Source organism: Peromyscus eremicus, chromosome 22 (genome assembly GCF_949786415.1).
Source record: "Peromyscus eremicus chromosome 22, PerEre_H2_v1, whole genome shotgun sequence".
Classification (NCBI taxonomy): domain Eukaryota; kingdom Metazoa; phylum Chordata; class Mammalia; order Rodentia; family Cricetidae; genus Peromyscus; species Peromyscus eremicus.
In genome coordinates this window covers 37,242,788-37,267,252 of record NC_081437.1, presented here as the reverse complement: position 1 = coordinate 37,267,252, position 24,465 = coordinate 37,242,788, and the positions used below count along the sequence as shown (strand labels likewise).

General features: G+C 43.4%; 1 protein-coding gene across 8 annotated transcripts in view; it reads right to left on the bottom strand.

Moving 5' to 3' along the window:
• The window catches only part of Kidins220 (kinase D interacting substrate 220), a 91,464-nt gene that overhangs the window by 60,362 nt on the left and 6,637 nt on the right, over positions 1–24,465 (bottom strand). For 5 of the 8 annotated variants that reach the window (XM_059248601.1, XM_059248602.1, XM_059248595.1 and 2 more), the window contains exons 3-14: positions 19,491–19,589; positions 17,191–17,289; positions 15,847–15,945; positions 15,600–15,701; positions 12,810–12,908; positions 9,985–10,182; positions 7,716–7,814; positions 6,363–6,461; positions 5,796–5,894; positions 3,363–3,540; positions 1,669–1,833; positions 657–836 (exon numbers count right to left, since the gene is read on the bottom strand). In XM_059248601.1, coding sequence (XP_059104584.1) covers positions 657–836; positions 1,669–1,833; positions 3,363–3,540; positions 5,796–5,894; positions 6,363–6,461; positions 7,716–7,814; positions 9,985–10,182; positions 12,810–12,908; positions 15,600–15,701; positions 15,847–15,945; positions 17,191–17,289; positions 19,491–19,589 — 1,516 coding nt within the window. The remainder of the gene's footprint in view (positions 1–656; positions 837–1,668; positions 1,834–3,362; positions 3,541–5,795; positions 5,895–6,362; positions 6,462–7,715; positions 7,815–9,984; positions 10,183–12,809; positions 12,909–15,599; positions 15,702–15,846; positions 15,946–17,190; positions 17,290–19,490; positions 19,590–24,465) is intronic. The other 3 variants (XM_059248596.1, XM_059248598.1, XM_059248600.1) reach the window with 1 other exon arrangement.

Genomic DNA, 24,465 nt, shown 5'->3' with positions numbered 1-24,465 from the left:
CTACGAATCGTGAGTGAAACCAAGCCTTAGCTTCAGGTGGGTGGGTCAGGTGAAAGGAGACGACTTTGTCACGTCTGCAACTGTTTGAGTTCCACCTCCCTCAGCAACAAATCTACGTCCTACTTGTTTCTTTTCTTTTTTTTTTTTTTTCTTTCTTTTTTTTTTTTTTGAGACAGGGTTTCTCTGTGGAGCTCTGGCTGTCCTGGAACTTGATCTGTAGACCTAGCTGACCTCCAACTCATAGAGATCCACCTGCCTCAGCTGGGATTAAAGGCATGTGTCATGAAACAGAGAGTCTGTTTTGCCTTCCTAGCTTGATTTCAGAAAAACTAAAAATCATAGTAATGATCAAAATGTCCAGACGCCAGCCAGCACTGGCCACGGAGTCATCTCTTCAGAGGTCTCCTGCATGTCACCACCGCCGTACCCGACAGTGTGCCAGTTCATCAGGCCAGCTGCAGCACTAGCGAGGAGGCATACCAGTTCTTAAAGCTCCCCCAGCTAAATCTGAACACTGGTATTCTAAACCAACTTACAAAGTAGCAAAAAGATAAATGTTTTTCAGCCAATTATGAAAATCAAGTAGATTTTTAAGAATCAGATGTTTTAAGTAACATTGAAAGATTGAAAAGGATTTTAGCAAATCAAAGACTTACTGAAGAATATATATAAGAGAGCCAGGAAACTCAACGACACTGCTATGGCGAGGTTTGTGTCAACGGTAAAAGCAAACACTAGGCCCAGCCCCCCACACAGCAGCAGAGTGAGGAAAACTATGAGCCATGAGAACTGGAAAAGGGGCTCGATCTGCTGTCCTGCAAAAGTCTTCATTTCATCTGAAAGAAAAAGTATTGGGAAGTTTTATTTGTTTTGCTTAGATGTAACTTTTAACTCATTCTTTAACTTTCCTGTTTGAATATAAATGTGTACTGGACCCTTAACTGCCCTAGGTAACACTGCTGCTGCTTTCGCATTTAAACCAAAGTTTTCTCTTCATCGACCTGAGCATCCTGTCCCCTGGTGCACACCTGCCCTTCCTTCCCACAGTCCTGAAGATCATAAAACTCTTACGTCCACTGTTCTCATCTGTCAAGGCTTTACTGATACTGGTTTCTATGGCTTGTACTAAACAAAATATTGTTCCCATATGCAAAAACAGAAACAGTACTCCATCTCCAAACTACACATCCCCTCCATTCCTCTCAGACCCCTCAACCTCCCGCTGCAGTTCTCCAAAGTACATAAAGTATCACAAGAACCACAGTCATTCTTCCTATAGAATTTGAGGTCATGTTCATTACACACTGAAGCCTGTCCTTGAAGAGCCAAAGGGACATGTGTTAGGACTAGGGATGAGGCTTCTAACAGAAGGAAAGGCCTGGATTACTAGCAAGGGCACTCGGTAGTAATCTGCACACAGAGCTCATGGAAGGCCTGCAAACTGACAAGTGTGTGAAGAACCCCCTTCACTTCCCAAGCACTGCCGAGGGGTATGCTGGATGCTGGCCACAATGGACCTGTTTTAGAAGAAAACCCACGGGAGGACAGACTGGAGGCAGTGAAATGCCAACCACCACCCAGCAGATGATGGGACAGGGCAACTGCCCTCAGAGCTTTTACTGCACAGAAAAGGCTGTCTGCGAGGACGTCATAAAAGCGTTTCCTTACCTTCTAGTTTCTTGAGTAGGAAAGACTTCCCACTTCCCCACTGTGCGTACAAGCCCACACAAATGGGCGGCTGCATGGTGGGTTCACTGAGAATATCTGCCAGGGCGCTGCTGTACAAATCATAACCCAGCATGTCACCGTCGGTTTCCGTAGGAGACAAGTGTCCTGTAATTAGGAGCACAGCACATACTTAAACAGTGGTATCACTTACGAAGGACACTAGTTCTAACCTACTTTATTGGGGCGGGGTGGAGGGGAGGGGACCTTATCGTGAACATTTAAGTCTATGTATAAACAGCTTCAGAATTTCTTACACAAATACTGTATTTTGAGGAACATAATATTTCTATTCTATCTATTACTTGATGATAAGATACATCATCCTGAAGTACAGCTTTCTTCTCTATCACTTATTACATACTCCAGGGCTGGGGACCCAGCTCTGCAGTAGAGCACTTGCTGGCATGCAGGAGCCTTGGGAGAAAAGCTCAAGAGACATTTCAACTCCAGACATATTTTTAAAAAATAGTACGTATATTAAAAAGTGTTAATGAAGAATATAATAGACAATCAAAGACAGAATAATTCTTGACAGAAAGATTTAATGACTCAGATAACAATTCTTCCTAAATTAAGGAAATTCAAACAAATAAACAAAAAACACCATGGGATTATTTTTAAAAGTGGAAAACCATGAAGATGTAAGAGGAGCTGTAGAGTAGTTAGTAGAGTTTCCTGCTCTTTCTGATAACGCAAGTTTGGTTCCCAGCATCCAGACCAAGCAGCTCAAAGTGGCCTATAATTCTAGTTCTAGGGGATCCAACATCCTCTTTTGGTTTACACACACACACACACACACACACACACACACACACACACACACACACACGGCATACATTCATAGACACAGAAACATACACATAGATAAATTTTAGAAAATCTTTTTAAAAGTGTAAGAAGAGCTAGGAAATGTTTAATTTGTTAGTATGGCCATGGGAGAGGGCCACATATATGTAGGTTGGTCAGAGGACAGCTCAGCGGATCAGTTCTGTTCTCCCACCTGGGAATCAGGTTCAGTCATCAGGCTAGAGGAGCAGGAGCCTTTACCCTTGGAGATGCCTCACCAGCCCAGAAACAGTTTTTTTTTTTTTTTTTAATTTAGTGGGTGGGGGACTAGGGAGACACATACATACATGTAGGCAAAACACTCACAGATAAAATAAAAATAAACAGATCTAATAAAAACTTTAAAATTCTTTTTTGGGCCAGGTATGTTGGACCATTTTCTTTCCATATTTTTTACTAGAAATTCATTATTTAAAAACTCCAAAAGGAGTGCTCAGTTGCTCAGAGGTAAAGCTTATCTCTAGGATTGACAGGCCCTGGGTTCAACCTCCAGCAAAAAAACACAAGCACAGACACACGGACACACACATATACACACAAGCACACAGACACACGGATACACACATATACACATGCACACAGACACACAGGTACACACATATACACACGCACACAGACACACGGGTACACACATATACACACATGCACACAGACACACGGATACACACATATACACACATGCACACAGACACGGGTACACACATATACACACACACACAGACACACACAGACACACACACGCAATTGTGCTTGCACAGGCTCAGTCGAGGACAAAGCCCATCACTCACTGGCTCCGAATATCTGGGTCAGAATGCTCTTCTGGTGGCTGCAGTCGATGTTGTAGGGAGTCTCGCCGGCTTTGTTGGGCCTGTAGAGCAGCCGCCCATCTTTGGGGTTCCGTAGAAGAAGTTCCGCCAGTCTCCGGCTCCTCCCCCGGATGGCAACGTGCAGGGGAGTGTCCCCTTTCTGTAGAGAAGCAGCACAGGCTGAACTCGCTCCTCCTCAGGCCCGCTCTGAGCAACACTTTTCACGCCTCTACCAAGCAGACAGCCTGGAGTTTACGGTTTTCATAAATGGTGCAAATATAATACAGATTTGGATCTCCGTGTTTTTAAGTTTCTCTCCCTAGCTCTCTGCAAGTGCTTCTCAGAAATATTCCCTTCCGGGCTTCTAGAGCACAACTTCTGTGTCTGCATCTCACTTATAGAGCAGCAACCTTTGCCATGCACGCCTCCCGGGCCAGGACCCACTCCTCCACACCCCTCTTTCCATCACAACAGTCACTGTCCAAGGATGTCAACCGCTTTCCTCAACTGGTTCATGCTCTAGTTTGTGGCTGTCTCCCACCAGCTTCCATGCCAGTTCCCATCCATCGTGACCAATCCCATCAGTCCCTGTCACCTTTGCCAATCATCTGCCATCATGGAGTCCTTAAATCCCATGACCACATTCTTCATCATGTCACATCTGTCCTCGTCCACTCCAGTATCTCCAAGTCTCTTCACCCTTCACTCCCTACTGTCAACTGTCTCTCCTACGAGACTCCGCAATCGCAGGGGTCTTCACATCCCACACTAACAAAAACTCCTTCCTGTGAAGGACCTCTCCAGTCTGCCGAAGACAGCCAATGAGGTCAAACTCAGAGATTATATCCTAGCTCTCATCTACCCTGACCGCTGAGACCATCCATGAAGGAGGCCTGTGTGTCTTTCCAATGGCTCTGAGGGAAGGGCCTCACCCCAGCTATTCTTCTGTCTCACGCCCTCTCTTGGGTGTGCCTGTGGTGAACAACCGCTGCACTGAGCAGATGTGGAGGCTTTGGAGACACACAAACAGAAGACACGTGGTTCTGAGAAATGGCTCTACATAAAACGGTTTATACAGCTGATGACGTAAAAGGAAGAGACTTGGAGGTCTTGTCAGCTTTTCACCCCACACTTCCCAATGGCTGCTGGTCTGTCTGTCTGTCTATCAGCCGTCAAACTCAACACATCCAAACCACTCAACTCCATTCCGCATTCTCAAACCTGTAAGAGGGCGAAATCTCCTCAGCACACAAAACCTCAGGAAAACATAAGCAACCCCACAACTATGCTAAAACTAAACAGAGAACAATAGCCAGGCTAACCATCTTTATTTCAGTGTGTTTTTGTGAAATAGTGTATCAAAATTCACATAGGCGTCACTTCAAATACCAAAGAGACAGCGCCCCAGATCAGTGGGCTAGTACTTCACTTGGCATGTGCAAAGGCCCTGGACTCTCTGCTTCCAGTGTCACCCAGAAGAACTCTTAGAGCACAAGAGGGAGAGAACATCAATTCCCAGCACAATGTGTTCAGTGAACAACTGATCCCTTACTGTGAGCATCTGTCAGCAAGGATGTGCTGACTGTCTCCCACAGTGACACACAAACAGATTCTAGACAGAATCCTCAGGAAACTCACTCACCCACAAAACAGCCCCTTATGAACAACGGATTCCATAATGCTTCTATATGGGGAACTTCACTGTGTTTCTCACCCCAAAGTGGAGACACAGCGTTGGCTGGGTCGGTGGCACAGGAGGGAAGAAGGGAATTACAGTGAGATGTCCACAAACAGGTAATACAAGAAGTTTTCTTGCTTTGTTAGCCCTGGCTGGCCTAGAAATTCTCTCTGTGGGTCAGACTGGCCTCACACTCACAGAGATCGCCCTGCCTCTGCCTGCCAAGCGCTGGGATTAATGGCGTGCACCACCGCATCCAGCAGAAGTTTCAATTTCAAAGGTCTTTTTTAACCTATGTCCTTCCTAATTGAATTTTTTTTCACTTTATTTATGTGTCTGTGTGTGGATATGTGCATGTGAATCTGTGTCCTCAGGGAAACAGGAAGAAGGCATCAGATCTCCTGGAGCTGGACATACAGGCAGCTGTGAGCTGCCCTCTGTGGTGCTGGGAACTGGACCATCCATGCCAGTCTATAGTCTACTTGGAGAACGTGCCCTCCTCAGCACCTCGGTATTCTCTGTGGACTTGGGGTAAGCTACCCCTGAGATGTCCTCCTCATGTGGTGGTCCAGGACAGAAGGAGAACAGTAACACACTAAGCCTGCTCACTCCACATGATGTTGGGACAGACTCAAAACACCCTGTGTGCAGCCCCAGCTAGTCATGTCATCACACACGATGAGGTGCAGGCCAGCGCACTGCCATCTCTGCGCAGGCGCCCTGCACAGACGTCCTACCTTGTCTGCAGCAGACACCTTAGCTCCCTTATCCAGCAGCAGCTCCACCACCTCGATATTTCTCATCTTGGTGGCCTTTATCAGTGGCGTCTCGCCATCCTATGGACACAGACAAGGTTTAAAGAACAGGGCTTTCCTCTGCTTTGGTCATTCTGCACTCACATATTCTGAAGAAAACATAGTTTACAAACTGACAAGGAGGTGCTTTTCCCTTCCCAGCCAATGATCTGTATGGAACTAGCTCCATTACTAAGGCATCTTCACCTTTCTATCAGAATTACAAATATATTTCTGCCACAGAACACTTGCACACACAGCTAATTACAACCACCACAGTCTTGTACAGTTTCCCAAGATGTGAGTAAAGTTAAAGTGGCTGATGTGGGAGCCAAGCACAGCGCACAAAGGCTGTTTAAAGCCAATGTGTTCCCCGTTCCAAACAGAGTGTCAAGAGCCCGGGGCAGCCACCTCTTCATGGCTCATGACTAGCTGACTGTGCTGTGACACAGGGCATCATCACTACAGCTCTACCATCACTCAGCTGACAGAACACAAAGCTGTCTGTACCTTCGTGCATATTTCCGTGTCAGGATTGCACTGCAGAATGTCCCTCACCATGGTTGCGTTTCCCTTTTCCACAGCCCAATACAAGGCAGTCTTATTGTCCTGTATAATGAAAGAAAGTCATGTAAGAAGCAGTATTAAAACCTGTCCTTGATGAATGTAAAGAGGTGGGATGTGTTATCAATCTACATGATTTCTAGGATTTACTTTTGAGACGTTCCTTATGAAAGGCTCCTAGAGAGACTTAGCATTACGTAAGTAAAAAGTAGCAAGCCACAGAGCTGATAAGTTGTGCTTGTTTTGTCTTCGTGCTGTGGAGGTGGCACCCACGGCCACACATTCTAAGCAGGCACCGTGAATGTGCCGCATTCACAGCCTTAAAATACACTTGTGTAATGCAATCAGACTTGAGGAATATAAAACAGGTTAGAAGTCACCGAAACCTGAACTCTGCTATTTTGGATAAACCATTATTAAACATGCTGACCCAGGTAATTCCATCTACAACTCCAGACAATATATCTGTCCAACTCTTCTGAAGACAGTAAGTAGGAATGGATTCCTTACAAACACAGGTGTTATTATTTGTAGCTTTCTTAACCTAACCACTGGTACCCTATACTGTCTTGAACAGATCCTTCAGCAACCTATCCGGCTCCTTTGATTCACACAGATCTGGAAAGCAGAGCTAGAGAACGTCAATTAACACGGATTAAAAGTAGGTGCACAAGGCTGACAGAGTAACCAGTGGCCTGAAACAGGTGATCCAGGACCATCCGTTAGTGAAAATCTGCCTGTAGCTGCCACACCAGGTCCCCTATGTCAGTATGTCCCTAGACAGTTCCCAGCCTAACCAATGTGCACGAGCTGCCCAGCTCTTAGTGTGCCACCCACACATCTCCAGCACACTTCTCTCTTATCCCATCTCTCTTTCATCCCACCATCAGCGACAGGCTGATTTTCTGTGTGGAAAGCTCAGAGACCAGAAGAGGGTGTCAGATCCCTTGGAGCCGGAGTTAAGGCAAGCTGTGAGCCACGTGGCATGGGTGCAGGAAGTGAGCCCCAGTCCCCTCTGAGAGCAGCACGCATCCTAACCAGTAAATCACCCCCAGGCTCTTGTTTTATTTTCTGAGGCAGGTTTTCACTATACAGCCTAGACTGGTGTGGAACTTTGTTTACTTGTATCTGAATTTAAGTGGACATTACTTCGGGAACTTTGGTGTCAATAAACATAAAAACAACCGTACCACACAGCCAGTGCCTTAGGACATACATGATCTCCACAGAAAGGAGGAGGAGAGACATCCTGACACTTGACACACGCGTTCACAGTCCCCGCAGTCTGAGCGCACATACCTGCCCTCTGATGTCTATATCAGCGTATTTTTGGAGGAGTGCTCGAACAATCTCAATGTGACCACCTCTAACAGCGCCAATCAGTACAGTGTCCCCACTCTACAAGGACAAACACAAGGTCCATTAGTAAACAAATAAATATAGTTCTGAAATTAAGGTTGCTCATTTATTAGTATAATAGATTTGTTCTACAAACCTCTTTGAAAAAGAAAATCACTATCTGATATTAGCAACCCTCTGAGTAAGAAAGAGAGGACATTGGTCCTTAGAATAAGGACTCGTGAAATCCCATGATGGAAACTTAAAAAGACAAAGTACTCAGATGGAATCTAGTCTCTGAAGACAATTTCCCATCACACATGTAATTGGAATCACAGGACCCTGGCTGGCAGTTTGGATATTACATAATAAATCCCCTTCGAGTACTTCACGTCAATAAAGCAACAGGTTCTAAATTGGGAGTGCACAGCTAGCATGCTGTTGTGGTTCCCAGGCCACTGTCTGTGGATACAGCCAGTGGGCAGTCACAGGAAGAGCATACAAACTACTTCATCCTCCTGTACAAGAACTGAACCAAGTTAAATACCTCACAGCACACTTCCTCAGAGCACATTCAACCAGCAGCCGCCATTTTTAATCAAGGCTTCCCACTACTTCAAATGCTCATTTTTGCCATGGGCTCAAGTATCTTATTATTTCATTGCTAAACAGGTGATCAGTTGTAGACTTTTGTGTTAAGTAAGCCCATGAGCTGTTGCCTGCTTTGGTTCTGAGGGCCCCAGTGTGCTGTGGGTCAACTATTCCTTGAGGGGTATATGTTTAGCACTGTGGTGTAGGATATTTGCTGCCCGCTAACAGCTTAAACAAACCCAAGGCAGACCAGTTCTAGTTAAGAATGTAAGCAGCGGTGTGGGTGAGAACCAGTGAATCCCTGTTCCAGTGTGCCAGGCACCATTCTAGGCACTGGAACCAAGACAGACAAAGTCCGCAACTCCCAGAAATTTAGTCTAACAAAGAAAGACAGCATACAATAAAATACATAAACCAAGACAAACACTATACAAATAGAATAGCATATCTGATCAAAAATAACTGGTAACCCCTCTGGACAGGATAGCTAAGATGACCTTCAGGACTAGGTAGATGTGAGTAGAGGTGTAATGACAAACAGGAACATTCTCGAGTGAGAGCACAGCAGGTGCACATGGCCCTTCCCCACAGCAGGACCAGAGCAGCATGACCAAGGAAGAGAAGGCACTTAACAGGGCTGCACCCTCCTAAATGGGGGAGTGTGACACAAAATAAGGACAAGGACTCAAGTAAGGACAGTGGCACACAGGGTCTGTAAACTAAAAATGTAGTATGTATCCAAAGTGCAAGAGGAAGCCTTGGATGGCTTCAACACAGGAGCGCATGCATTCAACAGCACTCAGACATAGAGCAGAGGCAACAGAGGAGTATGGGACATGCATGCATTCAACAGCACGCAGACATAGAGCAGAGGCAACAGAGGAGTATGGGACATGCATGCATTCAACAGCACGCAGACATAGAGCAGAGGCAACAGAGGAGTATGGGACATGCATGCATTCAACAGCATGCAGACATAGAGCAGAGGCAACAGAGGAGTATGGGACATGCATGCATTCAACAGCATGCAGACATAGAGCAGAGGCAACAGAGGAGTATGGGACATGCATGCATTCAACAGCACGCAGACATAGAGCAGAGGCAACAGAGGAGTCTGTTATGATTTGTTTTAATAACAGGGAGAGTAAATTTCATGTGAGTGAACAGAACTGCATGGGCAGGTAAAGGAAAGGTAAAGCAGAGTGGGTAGTAACACCATTCACTGAGATGCAGAAAACAGAGGGGAAAACGGCTTGAGGTATTTAAAAAACAAAAACAACCCCACTTCCATTTCATTTAGACACAAGTTTTAAAAGCTTACTAACTATTCATTCAAGTGGAGAGTTCTTCAGGAAAGAAGTCAGGCAACAGAAAAAAACCTTAAGTATAAGGTAGTATTTAAGTCCTGGGACAATGAATAACACCAGCTATGAAAAACACCTACAAGGATATTCACCTAAGAGAGTTACAAATTAACCATATGTATGACAGTCACAGCAACAAAATTATTTGACAAAAATAAACAAGAACATTCTTTAACAAGACTGAAAAATTTAATTTATTAGTTTCAAAGGTAGAAATAAAAGTTCTCTTAAAACAAGCTCATGTCCTATGTGAAGACTCTTGATGACAGTCCTACCCTGTCAGGTATGTTCACATACGTCCCAGCATCCAGCAGGTCCTGTACAATCTCTATATGTCCCTCCTTTGATGCGATCATCAAAGCTGTATTTCCGTCCTTATCAGTCAGGTTTACATTCGGATTCCTCTTCAAAATCTCTTTCACTGACTCTGTGTAGCCGCCTTTCACTGCTACAATAAGTGCAGTCATCGAATTCTTAAAAGAAAAACAAAGAAGTTAGGATGTTCTAGAACACGTATTATACATACCATAATCAGAAATCTATTTTCAACTGTTAACAGTTGGGGTGCCGGTGAGGTGCTCTTCCAGAGGACCAGAACTTGATTCCTAGCACCCACACTGGGTGACTCACAACCACCTGTCACTCCAGCTCCAGGAGATGTGATGCCCTCTTCTGGCCTCTGCAGGCACTAACTCACATGTGTATATCCATAGGCAGACACAGGCACATACACATAGTTTTAAAAATATAAATCAAATTTTAACAGTTGGTGGTGCTGGCCTATAATCCAGGGCCTTGAGCATGCTAGGTAAGGGCTCTACCACTATTATGATCTTTCAGCCATTGAAAGTTACTTCTGATAGGGTCAACAAGAAGGCTTAGCTTATAAAGACACTTGCTGCCAAGCCTGATGACCTCAATGTCCTTAGGCCCCATGTGGTGGAAGGAGAGAACCAATTCTCATAAGTTGTCTTCTGAACACCCTTCCAATAAATAAATACACAAATGTATTAAATTTTTAAAAGTTACTTCTGACAAAATGCCAATATAAATAACCAGACCTATTCCAAAAGTGGCAGGAGGCATGTGTTCAGGTTTCAAAGAAATCGTTCTTTACATTTTGTTGTTGTGCATGTGCGTAGGCATATGTATACGTGGATACATGGAGGTCAAGTCATGGGAGTTCATTTTCTCTTTGCACCACCTGCATCCCAAGGACAGAACTCAGGTCACCAGGCTCAGCAGCAAGCACTGAACCGCTGAGCCATCCCATGTTTCCAGTTTTCAAAGACATATGGCTTCTGTTGAGTCATCCGACTATCCTGAGGTTCAGTTCTTTCAGTGATAATGGACTCACTCTAAGGAAACAAACCCTTTCACAGATGTAACAAAGTTGAAAGGACTCAAAATTCAACACTTTCCAATTTAAATACTCCAAAGTAAAACGGATCAGACTTGAAACTAAGAATTTTTTATAATAAAATGTTTAGGAAAAACTGCAAAAGAATTAAGAGCTAGAGCATATCTCAATTAAAGTTTAATAAGCGATCTTCAACAGTACTTAAAAGTCTGTTAACATATTCTAAGTAGTTCTTTAAAATACTAGACACCTTCCTCACACATTAAAACATAATTGGGAGCCGGGCAGTGGTGGTGCACGCCTTTAATCCCAGGACTTGGAGGCAGAGGCAGGAGGATCTCTGTGAGTTCGAGGCCAGCCTGGACTACAGAGTGAGTTCTAGGAAAGGTACAAAGCTACACAGAGAAACCCTGTCTCAAAAAAAAACAAAAAAACAAAACAAAACAAAACCAGAATTGGTCATCATCAAATTATCACAATAACACGCGCTCATCTATTTGATAACTCGGGAGAGAGGCCAGTGGACCGGGGACCTGCTGTGGCTCCAGCCCGATGAACAGTGCCTTGAAGGCCATCATGGAAGAGAGGACAAGCTGGATTAGACTGCTCTAGGAAATGCAGCACGAGCTACACAGTTTAACTTGGCTGCAGGTGTCCCGAGAGTTGGCGTTACCTCCTCTCACACTCCATCATGAGCTGTCTCACATAACACACTAATTACACAAGTAGCAGTCCTCGGCACTTTAGAAGTGCTTGCGGCACACAAATATTAGTTCCTGAAACATTCTGAGAACCGCTAAAAAAAAGCTATTTGTCAGGCTCCTCATGGCTCTCTGACACTCTTGGCATAGATGAGGTACACAGCTGGTGCTCAATAATGAATTAATAGCCAGGCAGTGATGACGTACACCTTTAATCCCAGCACTCAGGAGGCAGAGCCAGGCGGATCTCTGTGAGTTTGAGGCCAGCCTGGGCTACAGAGCAAGATCCAGGAAAGGCACCAAAAATACACAGAGAAACTCTGTCTCAAAAAAGCAAAAAACAAAAAACAAAGAATTAATAACTGACTGACTCAACCAATTTTTAACCTTAACAGTTTACATGTCTGTCATCCTTACCCTGTTTAATGAGACAGGAACAATACCTTACAGTACAGATCCCACAGAGTCTAATGTCACTTTAAGAAAAAGCATTTTAATAGAGCATGATGTTTCCCTGTAATTACAATTAAAAACCAGCTTGGCACTGTGGCACATGCCTTTTGTACTAGCTCGTGAGGCAGAGGCAGGAAGTTCTGTGAGTTCCAGCCAATCAGAGTACATAATGAGACTATCTCAAAAATAATTTTAACATAAAAAAGGAAAAAAAAGGAGGGGGGAAGAAAAACTACTTGACCTGAAGAATTTTTCAGTTTATAAGATTACTGAAAATTTTTCTTCATGGTTTTAGTTTCCCAAAATTCATGTACATTATCAACAGACCCTCAAAAGCAAATATGTATTATGTTTTTCTATCATAACATGCTTCTTTCCAAAGTTCATATCACTTAAGAAATCCCAGAACTTGGCAACAAAGGCAGGAAAGCCTGGACTACATGGTGAAGTCCTATTTCAACACTAAAAACAAAAACATCATTTAAGAACTCCAGTGAATTTTTTCTAGGCTTGTACTAGCTTAAATTATTCCCTTAAAGCAAACACTTCCCTCTATTAGAAGGGCTAGGAGAGGAGAGATACTTACAGCTCCTTCTTGATCAACATCAGCTCCCATGGCCAACAAATGCTTCACACATTCCAAATGACCCTTTCGGGCAGCCCACACCAAAGGGGTTGTTCCATACTGTTAAAGGAAGGCAAGGAATTAAAAATTACTTTCAGACACGTACTAAAAGAAAGCAGTCAGTAATGAATTTATATTTTCAGTATTCTTAATCAAGTATTTATGAGTCATAATTTCAGTCCTAGACAAGAATCTATGTCCCTCATCCTTTTGTCCTGAGTCGTTAGCCATTTTTGTATGAAATGTCTTTTAATCAACTTTATTTAACTTTTCTAATCAAGATAATCCTTCCACCATAGTCATACAGTCCCTAATTTTTAATAGGCATTCACTGCTTCCTATATATTTTATGATATAATGTGAAGTCTACTAGTCTAAAGTTAGCATCAAGTGTCAAGCACAGCTCAGACAACCTCACATAGTCAATGCACTTAAGTCTTTATCACAGAGTAAGCCTGTTCACAGTATCACATTTTCACATGTGAAAGTGAGGCCCAAATGAGGTCAAATCAACCAAGTTATCAAGAGGTAGGAAAAGCTGGGAGGTAGTGACGCACATCTTTAATCCCAGGACTTGGGTGGCAGAGGCAGGTGGATTTCTGAGTTCAAAGCCAGACTGGTCTACAGAGGAGTTCCAGGACAGCCAGGGTTAAACTGAGAAACCCTGTCTCAACAAACAAACAAACAAACAAACAAACAAACAAAGAGGTAAAAAAAAATACTCATGGAACCACCAAGCTTTCAGATCTACACTCTTAACCATAACCCCACATCAATTTTTCTCCTTGACTACTGCAGCCCAGAACTGTTCAGAAGCACCTTTTATGGAACATGATCAGAAAGCACCACAAACTAACAATCAGACATGAAAGCATTGCTATCCAATCAAGAGATGTGAATATCTCAAGTGCCCTTTATGTACATGAAAACCTGAACATGGTTGTAAACATTCAAAAAACCCTGACAGCCTGTCCAATAGTGCTTAAAAAACTGTTATTCCACACTGCCAATACATTAAGAAACCACAAGTTTGACTGTAAGTGTGTAAAATGTGGCTAGTGCAACTTAATTTTAAATTAAATCTAAACAGCTCTGTGTGGCTATTCTCTAGGAACAACATCAGACACCCTTGCAACCACACTCTTGGGAACTGAGCCCTTGAGAGCTGTTGATAGATGGGTCTTCGTGGCAGACAAACAAGGATGTGAGTACAGCAGGTAGGAACAGAAGGAGGAGAGGTGTGGGGAGAACAGGCTGAGAGAGATGGGTAAGGGATGCAGGATAAACACTCCAACTTCATTCCCGCATCTGTAGTGTCCCCAGCCTCCTGCCTTGTAGGTAACACGTTGTCTGAAGCACCTTCTCTAACCCCACAATACAATGTCCTAGCCATCCTTAGGGATGAGAGACTCATCAAGACGTCCTTAATTTTAGGACTCAGACGTCAGTTCTCATCCTTGACACCCACTGCATTTGTTACCTTCTGGGAGAAGGCTATGCAAGAGGATATGCTCCGAAGTCTGTTCTTTCTCTTCGCCATCACACCGGCCAGCTCACGCTGACCCTAAGGAGCAGACAATCTCAATGATATCTTTACAAAGGACTCTTGCTATCTGGTAGGAACTCCCTCACCTTGCTTCCTATCTACTCCACAATGGCTCTTCAGTTAGTGCTCAGCCACCTCAATAAATCTCTTCTCCTTTTCAAGTTCAAATCCTGATCTTCCCCCTAACTAGATTCCTTTCATGTACATGTTTCCCACAGTCTCAGCACATAATCCAGGCAGGCCTTTGACAGGTGATCCTCCCATGGGCCAGATCAAGACATTACTCAACTGTTTCCTCTCCTATCACATCCTCTCCTCCTGCTCCTCCCTTCCTCTTAGGTCTCGGTTCAAGTCCTGACAGTTCAGGCTTTCCTTGCCTAACCAGCTGTCCTGGTGGTCTCGTGTGTCACCTCGACCCAAGCTATAGAGGCATCAGCGGAAGGAGCCTCTGCTGAGGAAGGGCCTCCACAAGTCTAGCTGGAGGGCACATTCTCATTCAGGGATTGATGGGGAGGGCCCAGTCCACTGCAGGTGGTGCCACCTCCCCCCCACACACACAGGCTAATGGTTCTGGGTTCTGTAAGAAAGCAGACTGAACAAGCCATGGGGAGCAAGCCAGTAAGCAGCACCCCTTCATGGCCTCTGCATCAGCGCCTGCCTCCAGGTTCCTGCCCTGTGAGAGATCATGTCCTGACTTCCCTCAATGATGGACTACAATGTGGACGTGTAAGCCCAATAAACCCTTTCCTCCCCAACTTGCTCTTTGGTCATGGTGCTTCATCACAGCAATAGAAACCCTAGGACACCAATTTTCACAGCAGCCTTCCCTCTTAGAGCCCATCATTACCCTTCCTTCCACACCACAAATGTAACTTCAACCATTATTTCCAATCATCACACCACCAGCTTTAGAACTCTAAGCATGAGAAAGAGAACCAAACTTGAATTTTAAGATCATTTTCACACAAACAAAACAGGCAAGATTGAAAGCAGAAAGAAGAGTTAAAATAGAAAACGTCAAACGATGAAGACGTGAGTCCATTATTCCTGTCTTTTTAATAATGAATTTAATGTAATACACATCAAGAGAACACTTACTCTATGACACAAATAGAGGACCCATCTACAAGCTGTGCATCTATAGAAATGTTAGATCACAAAAACAAGATACATCAGAGAGGCTTATACCACGGACTGTAACTCACCTTGTCAGAGCAGTTGACCTTCGCCCCATTCTGCAGCAGAAGATGTACTATGTCAGCATGGCCTCTGCCTGCTGCCCAAATGATTGGGTAAACACTGTACTGCTGGGATACACAGGTACACACAAGGATGGAGGAAGAAGAGAGTCTTTTAGACTAGCATTTGCAACACAAATTTACTAAGTAAATACCAGCAGAATTAACACAAAGTAATGTTTTTTTAACAAAAAGTAAATTTGTTAATGCTTACCAAACCAGTGACACTTGGGTTGGCACCTTGAGAAAGAAGCAACTGGACAACATCAGTCCTGCCTTTGTAGCACGCCCACATGAGAGCTGTCCATCCCCCCTAAAAGGACAAAAAGTGGTGTGTGAAACGGTTATCATACACAAGCAAGGAACGCCTTTAATCAGGTCCTCTACGTACATCTTTATAACACCATTGTTTTATGAAGATAATGGTCTTAAATCCTCAAGCTCCTCAGAAATATATGACAGAACATGAACTGAATAAAATCTGCTGAGTCTACAAGAGATCACTGCAAAGTTTGTGTAGTGCATGTCACTGAACTAGAGTCTTCCTGGCTGCTGACAGCCAGAGTGCCCAGGGAGCAAGGAGGAGCAGGGGAGGGGCTGCCCACAGCCAGTGTGCCCAGAAGTAGGCAGGGTCCTAATATGTGGGGGCATTTCACATCCAAACTAAGCACAGAAGTATCTTCCTAGATTTGAGAGCACAGGACCATAGAAGTAAAGCCCTTGTGTGACACAATATACTATGAAGAGAAAGAAAGCTGCGGTGTCTTTAAAACTTAAGGCACATGCACTTCCTTCAGCCCATCAGCAAGGAATGTGCGCTGCATATGCCAAGGCGGAGGACTTCCTTCCCTGCTTGCTTGTATGTTAAAACTGACTTCTTAAAAGGTTAAACATCTTACAGAATAAGACAGAAATGACCCCTTTTCTCACTTTTACGCCTTTCCCAGATCATGACCCAACAGGAGGTACATCACTACTATGGCCACGTCCTAAGAGGACTGTAGCATTCCTGGACAGCAGCAAGGAGAGATCACATTTATAAAATATACATAAACATTCCAAAGACTATAACTTACCCAAAACATTTTAAACTATCCAATGTACCTTTTAAAGTTTGATCCAAATGAAGTAATTTTTTTTAAAGTACTAAGTTATGACCTGTTAAAGAATGAGCTGAGAACTTTTAACTCTTCAGGAAGCTGGTGATGACTATTCTAAACAGGAGACACTAGAAGGCCAGCATTTAAAACATTCTTGAGTCATTCCAACATCTAGCCCCAAGTTGTAAAACAAAAAAACCCTATCTTAAAAATAAAGTACAGATTGGGGGTTGGGGATTTAGCTCAGTGGTAGAGCGCTTGCCTAGCAAGCGCAAGGCCCTGGGTTCGGTCCTCAGCTCCAGGAATGAATGAATGAATGAATGAATAAATAAATAAATAAATAAATAAATAAATAAATAAATAAATAAATAAATAAAGTACAGACAAGGTTTCCTGTGTCTCCACCACTGTTGGTGACTCTCAGCTAACTAATGCCGCTCTGCAGAAAACACACGTACCATGTCACGGTGCTCCAGGTTGGCCCCACACTTCAGCAGCTCCTCCACGATGTGGATGTGCCCCTCTTTAGATGCAGATATAAGTGCTGTCCAGTTATCCTTGAAAAACATTCAAAATGGCACATTTCAAAATAAGAAACAACATTCCAAAGTGAGGGATACGTTTGAATTTACATGCCAAAAGAGTGTCCAAACCAACATAACGTGAACCATGCTAAGCCTCCGTGGAACAACGAGGAGCTTTCTCTAAGGCTTTACCCGCCTGCTGAAGGGGTTAAGCTCAACCACCCTCACAACTGAGTTTAGGTTTCAGTTCTCTGAGAAGGACAAAACAGGTGTCTCTCCCACAAAGGGCCATTTATCCACAATGTCCTTGTATTCAAGGACGAGGCCTGAGCCAGCCTCACAAGGTCTCAAGGACAAATCAGTAGCTCCTTCTGAGTCACATCCAAACTTGCCCAAGCTTGTGCAAGCATGTCCAAAAATGATAAGAATAAAGCTCAGCCAATTAAAAGTATACTAGTGTAACTGCTGCTTGTTTAACCAATAATGTATGAGATGACCTAAAACTCCCCTTAGCTGTGCTTCAAAGGAGCCTACACGCTCCTCTCAGGGTCGTCGCCATGTTGTACAGGTGAACAACCCCACAAAGGCTGAAATATTAATAAATGCTCTTTGCTGCTACATGCTATTTGAGTCTGGGGTCTCCTTCAGTGTTTCCTCCGACCGTACACTGCGTCAGGACTATCGTCTGCCTGTGTCAGGACTAACGGTTAGAGAGAGCAGTGTCACGGGTGCTTGTTCCAGCTCCTTCCTGGACTGACCACCAACACCTCAAGGGCGATCCTACAGCTAGCAATTGTTACTCAAACTCAAGAGCCTGTAACTCGATGAGAGGACACATGCATACAGTATTAAAGTACAGCCACTGCAGGTGGGGAGGTTTGAAACCTTGTGACAGGGGCTGGAGAGATGGCTCAGCGGTTAAGAGCACTGGATGCTCTTCTAAAGGTCCTGAGTTCAATTCCCAGCAACCACATGGTGGCTGCTCACAACCTCCGTAATGAAGTCTGGTGCCCTCTTCTGGTCTACAGGAATACATGCAGACAGAATACTGTATACATAATAAATAAATTTAACAACAACAACAAAAAAGAAATCTTGTGACAAAGAAAACTATGATCTCCTGTTTTATAAATAAAAAACAGAATTGTTCTAATTTTTATTTAAGACAGTGGTTCTCAACCTATGGGTTGCAATCCCTTTGACAAACCTCTATCTCCAAAAATATTTACATTATGACTCATAACAGTAGCAAAATTACAGTTATAAAGTAGCAACCAAAACAATTTGGGGGGGGGGTCACCACAACATGAGGAATTGTATCAAAGGGCCACAGCATTAGAAAGATTGAGAACCACCAGGGATACAGTAACACATGCTTTTAATCTCAGCACTGGAGAGGCAGAGGGAGGTCTACACAGTGAGACCCTGTCTTAAAAACAAAAAATTCAAATGGTCACTCAAAGCAAAAGAAAGTGAACCCAAAGTAAGTCTAAAAATACCAGGCAATCGAAAGGAAACAGAATGGTGATCCGTCCCTCAGAAGAGTATCAGAAGGGTTAATCACCAAACATAACACAGTCTGTAAGTTACAGCTCCAGAAAACGACTTAACGGCTCAGCTCATACACAGAGATGTTCTGAAGACACTTGATTGTACAGATAGGAGCTTCAGGCACGCTATGTACAGAGGGAAAACATAAAGGAGCTGGAATACTTGGCTGCAAGCAAAAAATTCTCTCCTGATTAAAAAAAACAAAAAACAAAACAACGTAGCACATAAGGCAAAGGTGAGATATATCTCAAAGCACGTTTAACAACGCTTGTTTGTTTGTTTGTTTAGAGGCAGAGTCTCACTATGGCACCGTGACTAGCCTGGAATTCTCTATGCAGACCAGGCGGGCCTGGAACTCAGAGTCCCTCCTTCTGCCTCCTGAGAGCTGGGACTGTGATTAAAGGCATAAAGTACCACATCCAGTCCCCAGAGCACCATCTTTTTGTTTGTTTGGTTTTTCGAGACAGGGTTTCTCTGTGTAGCTTTGCACCTTTCCTGGAGCTCGCTCTGTAGCCCAGGCCGGCCTCGAACTCACAGAGATCCGCCTGTCTCTGCCTCCCGAGTGCTGGGATTAAAGGTGTGCACCACCACCCCAGTCCAAAGCACCACCTTTAGTCATCACCCCTCCACCACTTCCATGAACAGATCAGAGGAGGACTAAGGAGCAGCCCAGGCATGCATACCAGATCTTCCAGGTTGCAGTTGGCTCCATTCTTAATCAGCTCTTTCACTATTTCCACATTGCCCTGTTCAGCAGCTATCATCAGGGGAGTCTGGCCGCACTAGAGACAAACAGGACGGAGAGTTTAGCAACATGATGTGCTCTCACTACAACACTGATAAGCACCACACTCACCTTCTCACAAAAGTGTTTAAAGCCCCAAATGTGTTTCCTGTATTTCTATAGCTGATCAACAATTTTGAACTATAAGCTCAGTTTACTGACGATCTGAAAGTCATGAGCTGGTTAGGGTATAGGTCAGTGATGGCACTTGTCTCAAATGTATACGGCTCTGCATTTAATCTTCAGAAAAATAAATACATTAAAGCCATTAGAAATGTAACTTTCCGAGACTGAAGAGGTGCCTCGGTGGTTAGGAGCACTGACTACTCTTCCAGAACAACCAGATTTAGTCCCCAGCATCCACATGGCAATTACAGACATTACAATTGTCTATAATTCCAGTTCCAGGGGACTCAACACCCATGGCAAAACAACAATGCACATGAAATAAAAGTATACTAAAAAAAAAAAGAAATGTAATCTTCCCACCATAATGTTAATAATCTGTTTTAGGCACTATGAGTTCATTCAGAAGCAGTAAATAAATACTACTATAAGGATAATGTAAGTAAAGAGTTAAACATAACTATTGGTTTAAACAAAGTGAAAAATAAAACACGTAAACACAGGCATTCTTATAGTGAGAGACATTAAATTATATGTGGTGGCCACATCACTCATTAGAGATTGAGGCGTCATGTATAACTATATTTTCCAAGTGGAAAAGTTTCTCATTTGAACATTAAATTTGATAATCAGCCATTCAAAAAAGCAATGTACAATATGACCTCACAGAAACTGGCAGCATGCACGAGACTGCACAGGTTCAAGCCAGATAGGGGTCACCGAACCCAGAGAGCAAAGCAGACATAGCTCCTACCTCTAACTAAGAAGTTACCTGCAGCTGGTACCAGGGGGCAAAGGGAGCACCAGTTCTGTCCAGTGCAGTGTCCCTGGGTCTACTGTCCGCACTCCAGGCCAGCGCCATATCCAGCTGGACAGCCCCACACCCAGCTGGACAGCCCCACACCCAGCTGGACAGCCCCATACCCAGCTGGACAGCCCCATACCCAGCTGGACTCGGCCAACACAAAAGTAACTCAATGATATTTGTGGACTTTTTGTTTACTTTGCTTTGTTCTTTTTTTTTTGTGGATCCGGTTGGCCTTTTGTCTGTTTGTCTTGCTTTTGTGGGATGTTTTGTTTCCTGTGGGTGTTTTTGTTTGTTTGTTTGCTGTTTCTTAGTTGTTTTGAAAGACAAAGAAAAAGAGTGAGAAATAACATAAAGTTGAGTGGATAGGAAGGCAGAGAGGATCTGGGAAGAGATGAGAGAGGGGGAAAAACACAATCAAAAACACTGTATGAAAAAATGTAATTAAAAAAGAATTAATTAAAAAAGCAATGTGCACATCACTATTTGTTAAGCAGATTAACTTAAAACATTTATGATTCTAAGTCATGATGGCAGACATCAATTACTATGCCACACATGCCTAAATCAGTTTTTTGGTGTTTTTTTTTTTTTTTTTGGCATACTTCCTACGGTATCCCTCTCCTAATCTATCAAGTGTCATCCATACAACACAGAAGAAACTAAAGCCAAGAAACTGAATCTGAGCCCTGAGGATGCATGAACTTTACATAACAGCCCTGGCTGTCCTGGAACCTGCTCTGTAATGAGGCTGGCCTTGAACTCACAGAGATCCAGTTGCCTCTGCCTCCTAATTCTGGGATTAAAGGTGTGCACCACCATTACCCAGCTCAGTTTTATTAGATTCCTAAAGACAGAAGAGTACCTTGTAAACTGAATCGTAAAGCCTATTATTTCTAGATTCTGCTACTTCCTGTTCAACCAAGGTAGCAACCACAGCTCTAGAGAAAGAAGTAATTTGCCATCAGGAGAACTTTATCCTTGCATTTGATGATGAGTCACAAAAGTGTCCTCCATATCTAGGCTTACATACTCCACAAACCACAAGCCTACTGCTTTCTAAACTCAAGAGGATGAAAAACCCACTCCCCTTCATTACTGTTTGAATGTATGCCTCAAAGTTCCTGTGCTGGAAACTCAATACAACATAATACTGAGTGGCAGGGACCTGAAGAGGCAAGTAGATGATGGGAGCACAGGCCTCCTGGATGGATCAGTGTCATACTGTGCCAGTGGGTTAGTTGCTGGAGCACTGCGATCCTAATCAAAGCAGAGTTTGGCTCCCTTCTCATCTCGCTCATTCCCTTTCACACGTCCTCTCTCACCCACAGGATGTCTTCTGCCATGTTGTGATGCAGCAAGAAGGCTCTCAGCAGATGCCAGCCCTTCATCTTGGACTTCCTGACCTCTATGAGAAGACATCACCCAGCCTGTGGAATTCCATTACAAATGCACACAAGCTGACTAAGACACCTCTCCTCCATTACTCACCGTGATCACAGGCCCAAGTACACCAAAGAAAACACAACACTCTACACCAACTGAACTTCTCCTCAAGGGGGTCCTCCTCTCAGCTCCCCCGGGAGGCTACAATGCAAACCCGCCTGCAATTCAATTACCTTGTTCTTCTAATTCCCAGGATCTTGTTTCTACGTTGTTTTTATGAAAATCAGACCTACACAATCACTGCCCCTAAAGCAGTTATCTCTTAAATGACTATTTGTCTTCTTCCAATAATTACAGTAAAAGCAAAGCATTTTGAAATCCTCTCTTGAAATTCCTTTTAGAGTGTTTATAAACACACAACAAAATTCATCTCTTAAAGTCGTTTTTCATTTTCTTAGTCAGAATGTCCAGTCTCAATAAGACCTATCACCCAGGCCTACTCCACCCCAGAAAAGGTGATCTTGCTCTTTCCAAGAATCAAGACACCAAAGCTGCCGACTGCTTATGGAACTATTCATAAGCTGAGACTTATCTAGTTCATAAATAAAACAAAAGAGGCAAAGAACGCAGATACACAGGTTATAGTCAATTACATGCTAAACACACACATATATATTATTTTATTTCACTGATCTAATATTTAAGAATCCTTTTCAAGAATGGTGACCAAGGGCTGTGGAGACCTAAGTCAGAGCCCCAGGACCCACATGGTGTAAGGAGAGAACCTACTTCTGCAAGCTGTCTTAGGATTCCCAGTTGGGTAACATGGCACACACACACACACACACACACACACACACACACACACACACACCAAATAAAATGCAATAAAAATGATAAGCTAAACACATTAATATGAAGGAGCTTCAATAATCTAAACGACAAGAAAGAAGGGAAAACCTAACCAACTGTGAAATTCTAGATTATTCTCAGTCTTGTTGAAGATAGGGCCTCGCTCATGCCAGGAAGCATTCTTCCAAACTATACCGCCCAGTTCAAAAGTTTAAAAATAATGATGATAATAATAATAATAATAATAATAATAATAATAATAATAATAATTTTTTGTTTACTTTTTTGGGAGGGTATGACTATATAGCCTAACTGGTCTGAAACTTACTATGTAAACCAAGTTGTACTTGAACTCACAAAGATCTGCCTGCCTCTGACTCCTGAGTGTTGGAGTAAAGGAGTACACCACCATATCCTGCTCCAAGATTAAATTTTATGAGAAGAGATGGCTCAGCGGATAAAGGTACTTGCCACCAAGCCTGACAACCTCATTCTATCCCAAAGACCCACATGATAGTAGAGAACCAACTCCTGAAACTGTTCCCTGACCTACACACACACACACACACACACACAAATAAGCTTAATAAAAATAAAAATCAAAAAGTATCCATTGTCGGGCTATGTATAGAGCTCAACAGCAGTGCTCTTCCCTAGCATGCGTGAGGGCACAGGTTCAATCCCTAGCATTGAAAAAGGAAGTGAGAGGGAAGGGGAGCCAGACAAGGGCCATGACAGGCTTCTAGTAGCCCTGCCAAGGATCAGGCCTTAGTTTCAGTTTACTGGAGCTGACTGGAGCTGAGAAAGCAGTTCTTGGGAAAACCATAACTCAGGGGCAACCAATCTGCACGCGCCCCATAGTCTCCTGCTAGCTGAAGATAGCTTTCCCTATCCTGTCGCTGGAAAGTCCCTAACCACTAGAGCCACCTACCAATCAGCACCCAGACTAATCTCTCCTCCCTGGAATTCCACTAACCCGGCTAAAAAGGAGCCTGCAAGCTTCTCACAGGGGTCACCATTTGCAACCCCAACATGTTGGTAATTTTAATAAATGCTCTTGTTGATTGTATACGTGACTGGTGGTCTTTTATGGGACTTCTTGTGGACCCTAACAAAAAGAAGGGGTGGAGAGATGGCTTAGTGGTTAAGAGCACTGGTGGCCCTTCCAAAGGGCCTGGGTTCAATTCCCACCACCCACCTGGTGGCTCACAACTGCCTGTTAACTCCAGTCCCAGGGATCCAGTGCCGCCTTCTGACCTCTGCATGCACTAGGCATACACATGGTACACATACATACATGCAGGTAAAATACCCACACACATAAAATAATAAAATAATCTAAAAATTTAAAAGTTATTAAGATAAACACATACTTTGACAGTTAAATTTTTATTATTCTCTAAAATGTCATATCAAATAGTTTTCAACCATCATACTACATCTGATGAAATAAGAGCAATGTTTTTGCCATACTATTTAACGGAAATATTTTATTTAAGGTATTTAAGGTTAATATTTAAGGTAAGTTTGTAATACTCTCTAAAACATGCAGCATCTAAAATCCCAGGGTATGTGAAATGAACAACTCAGGAAGATTTGAGACTTGACCAAGAACATATTTAGTCTGGTTGGTCTATCTGAAGGAAGTGAGGGTCTTAGACATAAAGCTTCCTAGAGGCACTGTAGTTTTCAAGACTCAAACCTC